Consider the following 20107-nt stretch of genomic DNA (forward strand, 5'->3'; position numbering starts at 1 on the left):
CCCGGAACTGTCAGTCCCGTTGTTTTCTCCTCCAGATTGTTCATCCAGCCTGTCCTATCCAGACAGGCCTGCGGAGACAACATGCATAAAAATAAGACAGAGCAAAACCACGCAACAATGTACAACAAAACAGCAACAACATCAATCCACTGATGAAAAACAAATTAAATTATACCAAGAAAGAAAAGCTTGTGTTTTCCAGTCTAGCCTGTTGGGGCACCATGCCCTGTCATGTTGAGTCCTTTTTATGAAGGGAAAATAACAATAGACTGTGTGGGTATGTAGGGAAAAATTGCATTTCTGATAATGTAATTTTAGATATCAGTAAATGTTTTTGAAAATACTGCTAATCAAGTGAAATGAGGTCCTCTCACTGACCCATAGCATTCCGGGGGACGGCACTGGAGACCCAGTGTAGGAATTGTGCCCTGCCTCCCTACTCCCCCCAGCTTCCTTGTACACACACACACACACACACACCATGAAGGGAGCACAACAGACTGGCAAAGGGGAGCGAAGCAAAGCAACGAAGTCCCTGAGGAATCTTGAAAACAGTCTTTTACTTGGGCCGCCGCCGCAGCCCCCCCCCCCCCCCCCCCCCCCCCGGCTTGACTCCTCGAGACCTGGAACTATTTATAAGCTTTTTTTAACCCCTATGTCTAGTTATATAAGATAGGCAGGATTGCTTACAATCCCAAGGAAAAAACAATGGACCGATGGTTCCAGGAGGACATGGGAGAGGCGGAGGTGAGGGAAAGGGAGTGGGGAGCCAACAAACCCAGGGGCAAGGGAACAAAAGTTCTAAAATCGTTGGTGAGGAGAATGTAGAATGCCTGGTGGGGTTTGATCAAATGCAATATATTCGAGAGGAATTACTGAGAACTGAATGAAGGTTAAACCATGATAGTGGGACAGGAGCAACGTAAAAGGAAATAGAGGAAAGAACTAGGAGGCAAAAGACATTTATAGAGGTATAAATATAAGCAGGTATATATGTAAATGTATTAATATATAATGATAGGATATATTTACATAGATATATGTACATAGGATATATGTACATAGATTTATATGCTAAGTACTAATGTAGCAGACCGACATTGGGCCTCTACTCAAGTCCTCCCTTAACACATGATCATGTTGTTCTAATAAACTGTGATGTGATGCTCATCTTTCTGACACAATTGCTTAAGTCAAAATGGGTGCATAAGCAAATGTGGTAAAGAAAGCTGGTGGTGCCCAGCCCGGCCAGATATAGCACCTGGGTTCTTAAAGGCTTGAAGTTAAACAAGCGGCCATCTAGCAGGGAAGCAACAAAGCCCACATGGAAGAAGCACACCAACCTGTGTGATCATGAGGTGTCAATAGGATCAGGTATCAGAAGACCCAAAACAAACAATCATATCAATGTGAACAAGGGGGGTTGGAGTGGAGACCCAAAGCTCATCTGTAGACAATTGGGACATTCCTCACTTTAGGGTTATAAGGAAAGGATGAATCAGCCAGGGTGCAGTATAGCACCCACGAAACACACATTTCTCTAGTTCTTTAATGCTTCCTCTCCCCAGCTATCATGACCCCAGTTCTACCTTACAAATCTGCTAGACTGGAGCATGTACACTGGTACAGATAAGAGCTCAGGACACATGGCATCCAGGACAGATAAACCCCTCAGGAACAGTAATGGGAGTAGGGATACCATGAGGGTAGGGGGAAGGTGGGAGAAGGGGAAACCGATCGCAATGATCAACATATAGTCCCATTTCCCCCCTGAAGGGGATGAACAACAGAAATGTGGGTGAAGGGACACAGTAGATAGTGTAAGATCTGAAAATAATAATAATTGATAATATCAAGCATTCACGTGGGAGCGTGGGGGAAGGAGGGAAAAAAGGGCTCAAGTAAAAAGAAAATATTTTGAAAATGATAGCAACATATGTACAAATGTGCTTGATAACAACTGATGTATTGATTGTTATAAGAGCTGTAAGATCCCCCCCAAAATGATTTATATATATATATATAAAGGGAATATAATCCTAATGTATATTCATATCTTAATGAATATATTTCCTATAGTTATGTTCTGGTTGGGCATTTGACTAAGCCTTTGTATTTTTGTTTGCATCTTCTGAATTCTGAATAATATGGATATACATTTTAATAATTGTATTAGGATTATTATTATTGAATGTTAATCGTAATGATTGTGTGGATATTTTAATAGCAATCTTAGAGTTGAAGAAATGTAACTAGTCATGCATTTTGTCTGATTGACTAAGTATCTCATATTTAACAGCTAGTTAGGTAAGTATTATTATTCCTGTCTTGTAGTTAGAACGTCTAGAGTCTAGAAAGTTAAATAACACACCCAAGACCACAGAACTAATGAGACTTACAGTTGAACCAAGATTAATTTAATTCAATGTACATTGACTGAATTTTGTCTGCTTTGTTCAGAAGTAAGCCAAAGTGAATATTTAATTGCATATGTTTTGTTGGGCATGATATATTTATTTTGCTAGTGTGACTGTATTGTTTTTGTTTTTTAGGGATGGCTTTAGATTTTCATCTCAGGAAGCTGCTTCTAGTTTTGGTGATGATAGACTACTAATCGAAAAATTTATTGATAACCCTCGTCATATAGAAATCCAGGTACATTTTAAAATGCTTTCTAATTTATCTAATTAAAATTATATAAGTTATTTCTATTAGAAACACATCCTTTCCTTTAATGAGACTGTGAATTGTTCAGTATATTGAGTAACTAAAGGGTAAGAAATGTTTATAAATTGATTTCTTTCCTTTGAAATCTGGTGTAGCTTTTATTAAACTACCAAGATGTTGCTCTGGTTTTGAAATGATATGAAAACAAAGCTCCCAAGTGAAACAGTCCAAAGATATCTGGCCAGGCTAAATTTATTCTGTTAAGAACTTTATTCTAACCTTTCCAACATTCTGAAAGAAGAATGGCTGACCTGAACTCTTGTCATTTCTGTTCACCAGACGTTTAAGTGCCTTCCCATTGAAAGGTATTATGTAGGAGTTCTTTGTACAGAAATGAGTGAAGCTCTCTTTTTCTACTTAAGCTTTTAGCAAAACAGAAAGGGCTAGCTGGATGAATTTTTTGATCCATAGGATGTCAACTAGGGCAATTGTCATATAGGATACTGACTAGTTTGGAATGTCTGTGCTGGCTCTCATATTTTGGGTGTCTTGGGGTCCAAGAGCCCTGGTAACATAGTGGTTCCATGTTGGGCTACAAATCACAAGGTCAGTGTTTTAAAACTACCGCGACTCTGGGAAACAGATAGGGTTTTCTACTCCCATAATAAGTCTCGGAAACTCACCATGCAGTTCTACCTTGCCCTTTGAGTCCCCATGAGTTGGCATCAGCTCGATGGGAGTGAGTTATAGTTTTGGAGTGAGCTCTGGGTTAAAGACGGCTCAGATGAGACACTGGGGTACCTTGGCCTCCCTTTGTCTGTGTAAAGACTTGGGACATCTCCACATGGTTTCTGTGTTTTTAGTGCGGTTGTTACACATCTGGTCAGGATTTCCCTCTATATGTGGTTATGAAGCTGTCCTACTACTTTAAAAATTTTTTTTAATAATTGCATTTTAATAGTAAAAGAAAGCAAATCATATTTTTTTAAAATTGCTCAGCCAAAAAAAATTGGAATGCTGAGACACCAGGCTAAATTTATTCTGTTAAGAACGTTATTCCGACCTTTCCAAAATTTTAATAGAAGAATGTTTTGTTTAAAAGAACACTTTAAGCAAAGTATCCCAATTATAAACCATTGCTCCTAGCAGTATTATTCACAAGAGCCAAATGGTGGAAACCACTCAAGTGTCTGTCAGCAGATGAGTGGGTAAACAGGCACAAAATCACTTATTTTGCATTTTGTAAGTTCATTGCCAGCCTCGGTTTATTGCCAGATGAAATTATACATGGTAGAAATATCAAGTTTTGTGCTTCATGGATACCCATCTTTGAATATTAGTCATCACAGTGTACTCTTTGATCCTCAACGATCATGACCTTTTACATATAGAATGTGTCTAACAACTGACACCCAAACCAGGATTTCTACTTCAAACATAGCTCATATGTGGATGGGCCTTATGTATTGTCCCTCAGAAACAGTTCGTTCTTCTACAGCAAAGACCTACATATTTAAATATTATCCTGCACCTAGTCACCCAACATAAAACGTGAGAAAGGGACAGGACACTGCAATAAATCCCTGCATTCAACCAGGTAGAAAAAGGGAGACGCCTAGTCATGGCTTCTTGGAAGCTCTCGATTCTGTTTCTGGCTCAGAGTGACTCAATGTAGCAGAGTACAGCTGTTGCAGATGCTCTTCTGGTCTGGTACTGGACAGGCGCTGATAGGTCTTTCTTCCTCTGGAGCTGCTGGGAAGGTTTGAATTGCTCACCTTTCCGTGAGGTGAGCACCACCAGGAAGTCATTCCTTCCCCACTGCCACTGCCAGCTCATAGTGACCCTAACTAGAGTTTCTGAGGCTATCAATCTTCATGGGAACAGAAAGCCTCATCCATCTCCCAAGGAATGGCTGGTGGTTTTGAACTAATGACCATGCTGTTGGTGGTCCGGCACTTACCTAACAGCACTACTAGGGTTCCTTTAAGTCACTACTGTGCCTTACCAAGGGGCTCCTGGTGGTAGTGAGTTAGTTACTCAGAGGTCAGAGTAATCAAAAGAATGGGGTTGTCTTTTATTGGGTGGGATAGATTGTGGGAAGTGCTTATTTTGGGGAGAAAAATCAAGATTATGATGTTTGTTAAATCAAATAGGGGTGCCCATTAGACATCTAAATATAAGTAAGCAGTTGGGTATTTAGGTCAGAAGAGGAGAGGAGATATTTGAACTGCCCTTCATTTGAAGTTCTAGAGACACTTAATTTTTTCCTTCTTTATTTTCTCGATCTAGCACTTACTCACACTATCAGAAGATCACTTAATGCTCTTTTATCTTTTAGCTATCTGACTTTTCTAATAGATCATGAGGTCCTTTGGAAAGGGGATTAGATCCTATTCACATTACTCTCTCCAGCAGCCTGGTCAATGCCTTTCAGTTCATTTATTAAGTGTTATTATTAGTACTTAATAAATATTTATTGGGTTACACATTATAATTTTATATCTTTATCAACTTTTTCCATTTTTAAGTTAGTCATATGCTTAATCTAAGTTTTAAATTTAATTTTAAGTGTTGATTGTAAGGAGGGAATATGGATCTTTTCCACATCTGATCTGCATTTGGAGGATTTAAAATGATCTTATTTTCCTTTATGTTATTATTTATATTAAGTAATTGCTGTACATGTATTATAATGGTATGAATCGTGTCTCCAAAAATATATGTTAGAAAACTAGCCCCTATACCAGTGAGCTTAATCCAATTTGGGCATACAGTTTCCTTTGTTATGTTATGAGGCCATGTAGGTACTGAGTGTGTCTTAAATCCATTCACTTTTGAGATAAAACAGGAACAAGTCAGACACAGAAACAAGCAAGTAGGAATGGGGGAAAGCGGTGCCATGTGGAGATCTGCAAGGAATGCCAGGCAGAAGATGAGATGAGGATTTTCTCCCAGAGCACACCCAGGGAGCCTCCCTTACAGCTGGAGTCCTGATTTGGGACTTCTAGCCTCCTCCATAGTGAGAAAATAAATCACTGTCAATGCTCCCAACTTGTGGTGTTTCTGCTACAGCAGCACTAAGAAACTAAGACAGGTCTTCAATGAAATGTTAGCATCTCTGTCAGTCTTAACTCTAATTCTCCTGATTTCTTTTCCTAGATGCAAGCACTATTATTATTATTATTATTTTAAATATTATTGCAAATATATCCAAGGAAGTTTTTATGCTGATATTGTCTATTATATTTTCCACCAACCGGCATATACTGTGTACCTCCCCCATGCTGGGATTGCATACTGTAATCAGCAATGTAAATGGCACCACCTTTGTTTGATTTAAATCAGTGGTTTTCAGCTACAGCACTGCTGTCATCTTGTGGGTGGCATCCAGGGATGCTAAAGGTCTTGCCTTATGTAAGGTTGTTTTTTTATACTGCAGTGGTTTTCAGTAAGCAGTATACCTTGGAGATTTTTCCATATTAAGTACTTGTAGATTTGTAAAGGATCATATTAAAACTTTAAAAGAACCAATCATATATTTATTGACTAATTTGCCTTACAAGTACTTTTTGCTTATATTGTTTTCTGGTTACTTAGTGCCCTCATTATTCATTGGTTACTTAGTCCCCTCATTATTCATTAGACTCATTTTTATTGCATGGGTAGTAAATGTGCAGAACGAAAAAAAAAATTGGACTGGGAGACTAAACATAATTTAGAGAAAGAAAAGTATTGGTTCTTTCTAGTTTTTTATTTTTAAAAAATTACTTTTGTATAAAATTCAAATTTAACTAGCTACCCTGTATTTTACTGTCAAGCCTAGCCAATGTCCCATTAGCACAAAGTCATAATGTGCTGTATATTAACCCCAGACCTTTTACTCATTTTCTATAGCATCAATAAAGCACAGTGAAGACATTCATACATATATACTCGAGTATAATCCAACCCAAATATCAGCTGAGGCACCTAATTTTACCACAAAAACTGAATAAAACGTGCTGAAAAGCTTGGCTTATATATGAATATATAGTTATTAGCAATATTGTTTTGAATGTAAATGCATAATACTTCATTTCCCGATCAACAAATATCTAATATGATTAGCAACAAATAGTTGTATAACATTGTGGTACCTTTCCTAAGCACCATTGGCATGCAGACTGTGTATTCTTAGTGATCATTATTTTGTAAAATTCTCATGGTTTTAAAATATAATACATTTTTGTCCAAATCTTTTTTTATGAACATGTTTTATTGATTTTGAGGTTATAGATATAAAGCTTCCCTCTATTAATATTAACCAAAAAACATTTGAGAGGTATATATGTGGTTTGACTATTAAAAATCAAGAGCTGTTACATGAAGAAATGGTAACCTGGGACATATTATGTGGTTTCCAAATATTCATATGTTTTGAAAGGTATTAATCTTTCAGGTTTTAGGTGATAAACTAGGAAATGCTTTGTGGCTTAATGAAAGAGAGTGCTCAATTCAGAGACGAAATCAAAAGGTGGTAGAGGAAGCACCAAGGTAAGAGTCTCCCAATAAACCTTTATAATAGCTGTGTTAGTCCTGGTTGACTAGAGAAACAAATGTAGGCTGACACTCATTTATGTATAAAAAAGAGCTTTATATACGAGAAGTTGAATATTGAGAAAACATCTCAGCCTAGATCAAGTCCATAAGTCTGATATTAGCGCATATGTCCAATACCAATCTATAAATTCCTCTTCAGATTCACGCAACACATGCAATGACACCGAATGCAGGAAGATCAGAGGCTAGTGGGTGGAAAGTCTTGTGGATCTGGTGGCAGTGGAAGCATCTCAGTGCTGGCAGGGGTCTCCACGTGGCTTCTTCAGCTCCAGGGCTCTGGCCGCATCAGCATATCTCCATCAGGCTCATCATCAATAATGTCTTGCAGGGAGTGAGGGTTTGCCCTGCCTCCAGCAAGCTATTTATCTCCTTAGAGCCTTCAAATGAGGTCATCAAGCTGCGACCTGATTAACAGGCTAAACTCCACCCCTTCACTCTTCAGTCTCAAATTGACAACAGAATATGTAACTACCACATAGCTTATATATTTCTTATATGTGTTTTCATGAAGTAATCACTGAAGATAAGGGTACTACAGCAAAGTATGGTGAAGAAAGCAGATGGTGCCTGACCATCAGAGAGAATAGCACTGAGAGTCTTGAAGGCATCTCTTAAAACAAGCAGTCATCTAAGTAAGGTGTCAGCTAAGTCCACACAGAAGAAGCAAACTAGCTTCTGTGATCTTAGGATTGTAAATAATAAAACTCAAGAAAAGAGGAGGGAATTGTGTTAGAGAACCCAGTTAGCAAAGATATGGATGACAGTGAAAGCCCATAATCCATTGGTAGAGTCCTCACATGGACTTAGTCTCCATTGAACTCCCTCAGACCATTGACCAGATATGTCAACAGTTTTGTCCTCAGACAGAATACAGTGGAAAATAGATTACTATAGATATAGGTGACTTAAAATCAAACATTTTACCATTTATTTTCCCCTTTGGCCCATTTGTAACTTGTTCTAGTGTTTATTATTTTCTGCTTTCTTTTGCATTGAACTTTGTCATTTGATTTTATTGTTGCTAATTTTTTTGGTATGATTTTCTTTATATAATATCTAGGGTAGGTGAATATTTAGACAGTAAATGGATTAATAGATTCTTAGAGTTATGACAGGGAAGGTTGAGAGGCAGTGGAGAACTAGTAACAATGGGTACAAGAATAAAGGCAATTATAAAACATTGATTGTGGTGATGATTGCACAACTCTTTAATATACATAAACCCTTAAATTGCATTGACCATGAAGTATAAGTCATTAAAGTGGTTATATATATGTATATACAGTGAACCCTCGTTTATCGCGGTTAATCGGTTCTAGACCCTACCGTGATAAATGAAATTCCGCGAAGTAGGATTCCTTATTTGTAAATCAAATATTTTCGTAGTTAGAGCATAGAGGACATGAAAAAACACCCTTTAGTCACCATTACACTCGTATTACCCAATTTATTAAACGAAAAAGGGAAAATACAAAAAGTTTTACCTTTTCCTGGATGGTGAGCATCTTCCTCTGGCGCTTATTTTTATTGTCAGAAGGCTTAGAAGAAGCAGCTCGTTTAGGAGCCATCATAGGGCTTAGATAAAATTTCTTAAAAATCGCAAACAATTACAGTACACTGTACAAAAGCAAAAATGCATCTGATACGTAGCTCCGATACGTAGCGATGCAGACAGAAGCGTGTACAGTATGAGCCAATCAGTGGCAGTAATGACAGAGCATGCGCTGTTACGCAAAAACCGCGATAGAGTGAAGCCGCGGAAGTCAAAGCGCGAAGTGGCGAGAGTTCGCTGTATATATATATTATGAGTTATATACAACCAACCAAGAATATGAGGAATGAGACAGAAAAATGATGAGTTCTTGATAGCCCATTCTCTAAAATGGAATGGTTGGGAGGAACAGGGGGTGTGTATTGGAGACATTGTAGAGTAAGAGATGTTTAAGATATAAAAACCAACCTATTAGCTATATCTGTACCTTATTTGGATGCTGATTGAAATAAAAATAAATCAGCTGTGAAACAATATGTTTTAATGAGTAATGTTTGAATAGTGAGCAGATATTAAATGCTATTAAGAAGTTTTTGTTAAATTTTAGATGTGATGTATTGTGAAAGAATTATTAGCTTGTGGACCCAGATATAAATGAAATGAAATCTAATTTGAGATTTTCTTAAAAAAAAGTAAAGGCCGGCCTTTTGGCTATATATTCAAAACTCAAACTCACTGCCATCAGATTGACTCCACCTCATAGCAACCCTCTAGGATCTAACATGTAACCCTTAGTGTAGTGGTGTATGCTATAATAATAGTTATTAAACATGAGACAGTCCTTTGTCTTTGTGTCTGCTATAACAGAAAGTCTGTTAGTGAGTGACTTTAAGAACAACATTATTTTTTTCACAGCTCTGAATGATAGAAGTTTTAACTAGAGGTTAGCCCTGCCTGTTTCTTCTGAGGTAATCCCCATTGTTCTTTGGTTCCATGGCTTATAGACATTACATGGCCTCTGTGCAACCCTCCACACAGTTTTCATGCCCACATGTGTAATTTTGTAGCTCACAAGCATTTATGTGTAGAACTCACTACTTAGGTATTGTTATGGATTGAATTGTGGTCCCAAAGAATATGTTTTGTAAATCCTAACCCCTATTTCTGTGGTTCAGAAGACCAGGTGACATAGTGTATTATGCATTGGGCTGCGAACCACAAGGTGAGCATTTCAAAACGACCAGCAGCTCTAATGAGAAATCTGAGGCTTTCTACTTCCAGAAGGGTGCAGAGTCTCGGAACCCACAGGAGCTACTCTGTCCAGTAGGGTGAATCAGAATTGACTCAATGGCAATGAGTTTGAGCTTTGATTTACACCTGTGCTTTAAATTCCATGTGGGTTGGACTACCTTTGTTACATTAATGAGGGAAGATTGATGTGGGATATGACTAAAGTCAATTTTGTTTGAGATCTAAAAAGAGCAGATCAAGCAGCAAGCAGAGCTGGGGGAAGGAATATGCTGTGCCTCATGACATTTTTAAAATGTGGCCACATCAAAATTTTTTAGCTGCATATATTATTTTGTAAAAGTTAATTTTCTCACAATTATAGCATGAAGGAATACTGAGTATATGTGTTACATTTTACCAGTTGACACATGGTTCTATTTTTTAATATAAGTTAAAGTTACAGTATGTATAAAATTCAAGTGTTAGTTTTATTAAAAAAACTAAAGTTGATTAGTTTAAGCATGCATAGTTAACGTAATAAAATTGTGAATTGATAGAGGCAGCCTATATCTGAGTATGCTTTTTTAAAACTGACATATAATCTATACAAGGTAGAGAAAAATGCTCTTTCTGTACTCGTAGTATGTTTCTGGATACTGACACTCGAAGAGCAATGGGAGAGCAAGCTGTGGCTCTTGCCAAAGCAGTGAAGTATTCCTCGGCTGGAACCGTAGAATTCCTTGTGGACGCAAAGAAGAATTTTTACTTTTTGGAAATGAATACTCGACTCCAGGTAACAAGGTTTTTTGGTGTGTTTTTTTGTTTTGTTTTGTTTTTTAATCCCTATCCGTGCACCTCGGGTTTATGCTTCATCATGTATCTCTTTTATAAAAAGTGAAAATTTTCATAAACTGTTAAAATAAGATTACTTATACTTCTTTTGATATATCAGTCATGGCTGACAAATTTGACTATAATTTAAAGTAGCCCCTCTACTTTGTTATTTTTAATGCCTCATATTAGAGATCTCATGTTTCATTCTTGAATTGCTTATGTGGAGATCCTATGCATGGGCCTTGCCACCAGCGAGGCAATATCCAGTGAGACTCAGGGATGGAGCAGAAGCTGTAGGCACTGTCGTGGTAGCCAGAGGCATGATGTCCTTTCCAGAGATTGGTCTCCCCTGAACACATGGCCAGCGTGAAAGAGATGCGTCACAACATCCTTGCTTCTAAAGAGCATTCTGGCTATACTTCTTCCAGGGCAGGCATGTTTGTTCTTTTGGCTCATGGTACCTTCAGTATTCTTTGCCAGCAATATAACTCAAAGGAATCATTTTTTCTTTGATCTTTCTTACTCCTTGTTCAACTTTCACATGCATATGAAGCATACCATGGTTTGGGTCTGGTCACCTTAATCCTTAAAGTAACAGCCTTTCTCCTCAATACTCTGAAGAGATCTCATACAGTACATTTACCCAACATGATGCATTGCTTGATCTCTTGACTGCTATTTCTATGAGATTGACTGTGGATCCAAGCAAGACAAAAATCCATGACAACTTCGGTGTTTTTCTTTGTTTATCATGAAGTTACCAGATGTGAGAATCTGCGTCTTGACAATGAGCTGTCGTCCATACCGAAGGCTGCTATCCTCGACCTTCATCAGCAAGTGCTTCAAGCTCTTCTCACTCTCAGCCAGCAAGCTTGTTAATAAGCCTTCCTCCAATCCCGATTCCATCTTCTTCCTATAATCCAGCTTCTCGGATGATTTACTTAGCATGAAAATTAGCTTGAATAATTATAGTGAGAAGATACAGCCTTGTCAACTCCTTTCCTCGTTTTAAACCACGCAGTATTCCCGGGTTATCTTTACACAACTGCCTCTTGATCCATGTACAAGTTCTGCATAAGCACAATGAAGCATTCTGGAATTCCCATTCTTCTCAAAGCTTTCCATAGTTTGATATGATCCACACAGTCTAACGCTTCTGCTTAGTGAATGAAACACAATACACATCTTTCTGGTATTTTCTGCTTTGAGCCAAGATCCACATGACATCAGCAATGCTATCTCTTGCGTCATGTCCTCTTTTGAGTATGGCCTGAACCTTTGGCAGCTTCTTGTCTGTGTACTGCTGCAACTGTTGGACGATCTTCAGCAAACGTTCACTTGCGTGTGATATCAGTGATACTATTCTATAGTTTGAAAATTTTGTTGGGTCAACTTTCTTTGAAAGAGACTGGGTCTCTTCCAGTCATTTGATCAAGTAACTGTCTTCCAAATTTCCTGATATACTCAACTAAGTGCTTCCAGTGTTTCAACATTTGAAACGTTTCACTTGGTAGTCCATCATTTCCTGGAAATTCGGTTTGGGCTAATGCCGTGAGTGCAGCTTGGACTTCTTCCTTCAGTACCATTGGACCTTGTTCATTTGCTACCTCTTGAAATGGTTGAATGTCGACCAGTTCTTTTTGGTATAGTGACTGTATTCTTTCCATCTTCTTTTTTTCCCCCTCTTTAAAAATTTTTTTTCTTTTATTGGGGGCTCTTAGAGCTCTTATCACAATCCATACATATATCCATTGTGTCAAACACATCTGTACAAATGTCGTCATCATCTCTTTCAAAACATTTAATGTTTTGAGAATAATGATGGCAACAAACATACAAATGTGCTTGACACAATGGGTGGATATATGGATTGTGATAAGAGTTGTATGAGCCTCCAATAAAATGATTTAAAAAAACAACAAAAAAACATTTTCTTTCTACTTGAACCCTAGGTATCAACTCCTCATTTTTTCCCCTCCCTCGTTCACCCTCCTTCCCCATGTTCCCTTGATAATTTATAAATTATTCTTTTTTAAAAAAAATCTTTTTTTTGATGTTTTCTACATTATCCAATATTTTGCCTGTAGAATTTTTCAGTCTTGCAACTCAAAACTGAAATTTTTCTTGTATTCTTTCAGTTTAAGATGCACTGAGTGTGTTCCTCCTTTTTGGTTTTCTAACTTTAGGTCTTTGTGCATTTCATTATACTATTTGACTTGGTCTTCTAAACTGTCATTTGAAATTTTCTCTTCAGCTCGTTGACTTCATTTCTTCAATTTACCCTAGCTACTCTATGATTAAGAGCAAGTTTCAGAGTCTCTGCCCACATGCACTTTGACCTTTTCTTTCTTTGCTTTTTATTGACCTTTTGCTTCTTTATGTATGGGGTTCCTGATGTCAACTCACATCTCACCAGGTCTTCTGCTAACTAGTGTTGAGTATGTCAAATCTGTTCTTGATTTGTTCTCGAAGTTCAGGTAGGAAATGGTCTTACAAAGTTCTATCATGCCATCTCCAGCTTTGTTTCTATTACCAAGACCATGTTTTTCCATCTACTTTGTTTCTAACTTTTACATTCCAATCATCAATAACTATCAATGCATCTTGCTTGCATGTTTGATGAATTTCCAATTGATAGATGTTGATAGAATTCTTCAATATTTTCATCACTAACTTAGTTGTTACTGCATACATCTGAATAATAGTTGTGTTTATTGGATTTCCTTGTATTCAGATCGATATTATCCTATCACAGAAAACATTATACTAAGAGAGAGATTTTGAAGTATCCTCTTGGACAATGAATGTGATGCCATTCTTCTAGAATGTGTCATTCCCCTCATAGTAAACCATAATATTTCCTCATTCAAAGTGGCCAATTCTAGTCCATTTAAGCTCAGTAACACCTAGCATATCTATCTTTATGCATTCCATTTCATTTTTGATTTCCATTTTTCCCAGATTCATACTTCATACAATCCATGTTCCGATTATTAATTGATATTTGCAGCTGCCCTCATTTTGAGTCATGTCTCATCAGCAAATGAAGGCCGTGAAGGCTTTACTCCATCCACATCATTATGGCTGGCTCTACTTTGAGAAGGCCGCTCTTGCTCAGTCAGATTAGAGTGCCTCTGTCTCGATGGGCTCATATTCTGGCACAATCTCTGACAGTGATCTACTTTAACTTAAGAAGTTTTCAGTACCTGACAGTGTTTGAATGCTGAGTTAATTCCTCCCAAGCAGACAGCCTATTCCTCCTTCAGAGTCTGTTCTTAGTCTGCAAGATCTGCTCAAACCTGTTCACTTTGTGTGACCCTGCTGGTATTTGAAATACCAGTGACATAAATGCCAGCAACAGAAAAACCTCTACAGAACGACACACTAGCAAATGAGTGGTGGCAATGTAGATAATCATTTATAGAGAAGGCTTTTAACAAAGAATTAAATTTGTACAGTAGTTATAGGACTATTAAGGTTCTTTTAGCTGTTCTTATGTAGGTTTCATTGGTTTGTGACTTTCAATAAATTGATCTTTAAAGTTGTTGAATTTATAGGTATAGAATTGGTTGTTCTCATATTCTTTTAATGTCTATAACATCTATACTAACATCCCCTCTTTCATACTTGATATTGATAACTTGTATCTATTTTCTTTTTTCTTTATTTTCCCAGTTAGAGATTTATAAATTTCATCAACCTTTTCAAAGTTTCTACTTGGGGTTTTATTGATTTCTCTCTATACTATTTTGTTTTCAACATTTTTTTATTGTATCTTTCATGTTGCTTAAGATTTCATTTGTTCTTTTTCTAATTTCTTAAGGTAGAAACTTTAGATCATTGGTTTGAGAACTTTCTTTAAAGTTTTAAGATTTTCGATGGGATCAGATATCAGGCATCTAAGACCCAGAACAAAATCATACCCAATGTGAATGGGGGAGAAGGGGCATGAATGGAGACTTAATGCCTATTTGTAGACAATTGACCATCCCCTCACAGACGGGTCACAGGGAAGAGATGAGCCAGTCAGGGTGCAGTATAGTGCAGATGAAACACACAACTTTCCTCTAGTTCTTTGGTGCTTCCTTCCCACCACTATCATGACCCCAGTTCTGCCTTACAAATCAGATTAGACCTGAATGTGCACACTGCTACAGATAAGAGCCGCAACACAGGGAATCCAGGATAGATAAACCGCTCAGGGCCAACAATGAGAGTAGAGATGCCAGGATGATTAGGGGATGGTGGGGGAATTCATCACAAGGATCAATCTAGAACTGCCTCCCAGGGGGATGAATAATGGAAAAATGGGTGAGGGGTGATGGAGCGATATAAGATATGAAAATGATAATCTATAACTTATCAAGGGTTTGTGAAGGAGGGCTGGCAGGGGAGGGAGGGGAAAGAAATGGGGAGCTGATCTCAGGGGCTCAGATGAGAAAGGAATGCTTTGAAAATGATGATGGTGGCGTATGTGCAAATGTGCTTGACACACTGGATGAATGTATGGATTGTGATAAGAGATGTAAGAGCCCTAATAAAAGTAAGGGAAAAAAAAAGATTTAAAGTTACATATTTTCCTCTGGATATTTTAGCTGTCTTTCATAAATTATGATACATGTTTTTTTTCTTTCTTTTTAAATAATTTTATTGGGGGCTCTTACAACTGTTATCACAATCCATCCATCCATTGTGTCAAGCACATTTGTACATTTGTTGCCATCATCATTCTCAAAACATTTGCTTTCTACTTGAGCCCTTGGTATCAACTCCTCATTTTTTCCCCTTCCTCCCCGCTCCCCCCGACATGAACCCTTGATAATTTCTAAATTATTATTATTTTGTCATATACTGTCCGATGTCTCCTTTCACCCACTTTTCTGTAGTCCATCCCCCGGGGAGGAGGTTATATGTAGATCCTTTCTTTCTACCCCACCCTCCCTCCACCTTCCTGGTATCGCCACTCTCACCACTGGTCCTGAAGGGATCATCTGTCCTGGATTCCCTGTGTTTCCAGTTCCTATCTGTACCAGTATACATCCTCTGGTCTAGCCAGATTTGTAAGATAGCATTGGGATCATGACAGTGGGGGGTAGAAGCATTTAAGAACTAGAGGAAAGTTGTGTGTTTCATTATTGCTATACTGCACCCTGACTGGCTCGTCTCCTCCTCGCAAGCCTTCTGTAAGGGGATGATACATGTTTTTTTCATACAATTAAAATATTTTCTAATTTTCCATGAGTATTTTTCTTTTAATTATGTGATTATTTGTAAGTATGCTGTTTACTCTTCATGTATCTGGATATTTTTTTATTAGTCTTCTATTTCTAACTTTATTTCTTTGAGTCAGGAAAACATATATTATTTTAATTCTAATAAGTCTGTTAAGGTTTCTTTTATGCCTCAGAGTATCACTTTTCTTGGTGAATGTTTCATGTGAACTTAAAAACAATTTTCTTTTGGGGTGAAGTGTTTTATAAGTATTATATGAGACAAGTTGTTTGACAGTATTATTCAGGCATTTCTTAAAAAAATTTTTTTTTATTCAAGCATTTCTAACCATATTTATTTTCTATTTTTTTTGAAGGGGAAGTATTGAAAGGTTTCCCAATAATTTTTTTGTTAGATGCTTTTTTTGGATACTTTTATTGGGGGCTCTTACATCTTTTTTTAAATCATTTTATTGGGGGCTTGTACAACTCTTAGCACAATCCATACATCCATCCATTGTGTCAAGCACATTTGTACATATGCTCCCATCATCATTTTCAAAGCATTTTCTTTCTACTTGAGCGCTTGATATCAGTTCCTCATTTCCCCCTCTTTCTCCCCCGCCCTGTTCAATACTTTTTCGTACCATCCTGACAATTGTTATGCTTGAGATCCTTGTTGCAGTCACCCTCAGTGTGACTCAGTGTGAGTCATTGTGTCAGCCCATTTCAGTGAGGGTCTTACTCGTTTTTTGGCTAATCATCTACCATAGTAAGCCTTTCGATACTTTCCAGGGACTAGTCTCTCCTGTTGACATGATCAAAGTACTTGAGGTGAAGTTTCACCATCCTCACTTCTAAAAAAAACGTCATGGCTGTTTCCTGAGAGAGATATTTGTTCTTCTAGTAGTTCGGAATACTTTCAGTATTCTTTGTAAATACCATAATTTAAATGCATCACTTTTCCTACCGCCTTTCTTATTCATTGTTCATCTTTCATATGCATATGAGGCAATTGAAAATACCATGGTTTGTGTCAAGCCCAACAATTTTGTTTGCCTATCTGTACATTCAGTTATACTGGTTTTCTCTATCACTGCAAGTGAGTCAATACTGACTCACAGTGACCCTGGAGGACAAGGAGAACTTCCCCTGTGAGTGTCTGAGATTGTAGCTGTTTATGGGGTAGAAAACTCTATCTTTCTTCCTTGGAGCTGCTCTTGGTTTAGAACTGCCAACCTGTGGATCACAGCCTAACAGGTAACCATATCCCCAAGGCTTCTGACGTACATGCTAGTGTTAATGAAAGCTTTTAGTTTTATGTATTTTGAAGCACTTCGTTTAGGTACGTAAACATTTAAGAGTTTTGTGCCATCCTAATGAATTGACAAGCTTATTATTATGATACACTTATTCATTTTGCTCAGTATTGTACCCTCCTTGTTTTTTTGGTTATAGTCTCCTTTATTACATGCCACTATAGCTAGTTAGATGTTTAAATCAGTGTTTATATATTATATTTTGTTATATAACGTTTCTAACCTTTCCTGTTTTTTGTAATTAAAGATGTCTTGAAGTTGTCTGTTTCTCATTTAATCTGACCATCCTTGTCTTTTTATTGGTGAATTTATAACATTCATATTTAATGTAATTTTTCTTATGGTTGTAATAATGTGCTTTTCGTTTCTTCTATTTCTTTGGCTTCTCTCTTTCTGCTTGTTGTTTCCTTTGGAATATATATATATATCCTTTTGATTTCATTTGGGTCTCTTGTAATGTCCCCTCTTTCTTCCTTTATTCTTGCTATTGAAATTTGTTCCCTCCTTTCTTTGGTTAAATTTGTAAGTGGTCTGTCGATTCTGTTTATCCTTTTAAAGAACCAGCTTTTAGTAGCATTAATTTTTTCCATAGTTTTCTTATTTTCCCTCTCCTGAATCTCAGCCCTAATTTTTATAATTTCTTTTCTTTGGCTATTAGTAGGATTGTCCTGCTGACTCTGCTCTAGTTGATGTAAATTTTGAGCCAGCATATCAGTCATGGGTCTCTCTTCCTTTCTCAGGTGTGCATGTATTGCTATGAAGCTTCCTCTGATGACTGCCTTTGCTGTGTCCCATAAGTTTTGGTATGTCGTGTGCTCATTCTCATTGGTTTCTAGAAATTTCCTAACTTCATCTCTGATCTGCGCCAGTATGTAGTCCTTTTGCAGTAGAGAGTTATTCATGCTCCAATTGTTTGCTCTTGTTTTCTTTGTCTTCCTTTTATTGATTTCCAGCCTTATGGCACAGTGGTCAGAAAGAGAACTCTGTATATCAATGTGCTTAAATTTATGTAGATTTGCCTTATGCCCCAGCATGTGGTCTATCTTCGAATAAGTGCCATGGGGACTTGAAAAGAATGTGAACTTCTTTGTATTTGGATGAAAAGCTCTGTGTAAATATCTGTCAGGTCAGGTTGTCTAATGGTCATGTTTAGATCTCTACCTTCCTTGTTGAGTTTCTTTCCCTGTGATCTATCTTTCTCAGAGAGTGTTGTGTTGAAGTCACCCACTATAATTGTTGAGGCTGTGAATTCTTTTTTCATCTTTTGGAGTGTTTGGTTGACATATTCCGTGGGTCTCTCATTCGGGAATATATGTTTACAATGCTTAGTGGTTCTTTATTTACCATTCCCTTGAGCATTATGTAGTGTCCCTGCTTATCTCTTTTTATGGTTTGCACTTTGAGGTCAATTTTATCCGAGATTAGGATTGCAACCCTTGCTTTTTTTGAACTGCTGTTTGCTTGGTATGACTTGCTCCAACCTTTGATTCTCAGCCTATTTTTGTCTGTAGCCTTGAGATGTGTCTCCTGTAGGCAGCAGATTGATGGGTTGTGTTTTCTAATCCAGTCTGCTAGTCTCAGTCTTTTAATGCCTGAGTTCAGGCCGTTGATATTCAGGGTTATTATCTCCATCTGTGGACTCTGTGACGCCATCTTATATCTTTTGTGTTGGGTGTTTTCCTACTTTCCTTTTACATTAGTGTGTTATGCAATGGTGTGTGTGTGTGTGTGTATCATTCTTGGCTTCTTTCCATCCTTAAGCCAATGCTATCTTGGGGTCTGTTTCCTCTTTGTTGCCCTCTGGGTGAGGTAGTTCTATGTGGCGGTCTGTGAGTGTTGTTCTTCTGCCCATACTGGGTCGGCAAGGATCTTTTGTAGGGCTGGGTTTATTCTAAAATAGTTTTTCCTTGTCTGGGAAGACTCTTACCTCTCCATCTATCTTGATCGATAATTTGGCTGGGTAGAATATTCTTGGGTTTGCATTGTTTTCCTTCAATTTTTGGAATATGTTACTCAACTCTCTCATCTTCTTCATAGTTTCTGCTGTTAGGTCTGAGCATATTCTTATTTGGGAACCTTTATATGTGATTGCTTGTTTTTCCCTAGCTGCTCTCATGATTTTCTCCTTTTCCTCAAAGTTGGATAGTTTAACTATTATGTGTTTTGGTGACTTCTTCTTGGGATTCAGTATAGCTGGTGTTCTTTCAGCTTCCTGAATGGTTGCCTGGCTTTCATTCATTAAGCTGGGGAAGTTGTCCTCCAAGAATTCTCTCCCTATTGTTGCAGATGACTTCTTTGTTGTGTCTTCCTCTGGCAAGCCAGTAATTGTAATGTTCCACTTCATAGCATCAGACATAGCTCTTAGGTTTTCTTCAGCTTCTCTGATGATCTTATTAGCTTTTTGTTCGCGTTTTTTGAATTCTGTTTGGCTGTCCTCCAAGTCGCTGATGCGCTTCTCTGGTTCCTCCAGTCAATTCTCAAGCTCTGTGTTTCTGCTACTGGTTTTTGTTATCTCCTCCCTAAGCTCCTACATTTCCCTTTCGTGTATGGCCTTTATCTCATCTATCATTTCATCCTTTTTCTGGATGACTCCAAGCAGCATTCTGAAAATTTCTTTCTGTGGCAGCTCAATGTCTGCTTCTTCTATGTATGTTGTTATGTTCGGGATATCTTCTGCCATTGCCTTTTGTTTCTCCTGTTTTTTGTTGGAGACTTGTAGGAATGCTTCTTCAAACTGTCTACAGCTAATTATTACT

The 20107-nt window shown here is 37.7% G+C and overlaps 1 protein-coding gene across 1 annotated transcript in view; it reads left to right on the plus strand.

Annotated features, from left to right (window-relative positions):
* The window catches only part of PCCA (propionyl-CoA carboxylase subunit alpha), a 427069-nt gene that overhangs the window by 153840 nt on the left and 253122 nt on the right, over positions 1 to 20107 (plus strand). The window contains exons 10-12 of the mRNA XM_004704279.2: positions 2553 to 2655; positions 7106 to 7200; positions 10631 to 10781. Coding sequence (XP_004704336.1) covers positions 2553 to 2655; positions 7106 to 7200; positions 10631 to 10781 — 349 coding nt within the window. The remainder of the gene's footprint in view (positions 1 to 2552; positions 2656 to 7105; positions 7201 to 10630; positions 10782 to 20107) is intronic.

This window comes from Echinops telfairi, unplaced genomic scaffold (genome assembly GCF_000313985.2).
Source record: "Echinops telfairi isolate 266 unplaced genomic scaffold, ASM31398v2 ScPeMD7_7467;HRSCAF=8505_0, whole genome shotgun sequence".
Taxonomy (NCBI): Eukaryota; Metazoa; Chordata; class Mammalia; order Afrosoricida; family Tenrecidae; genus Echinops; species Echinops telfairi.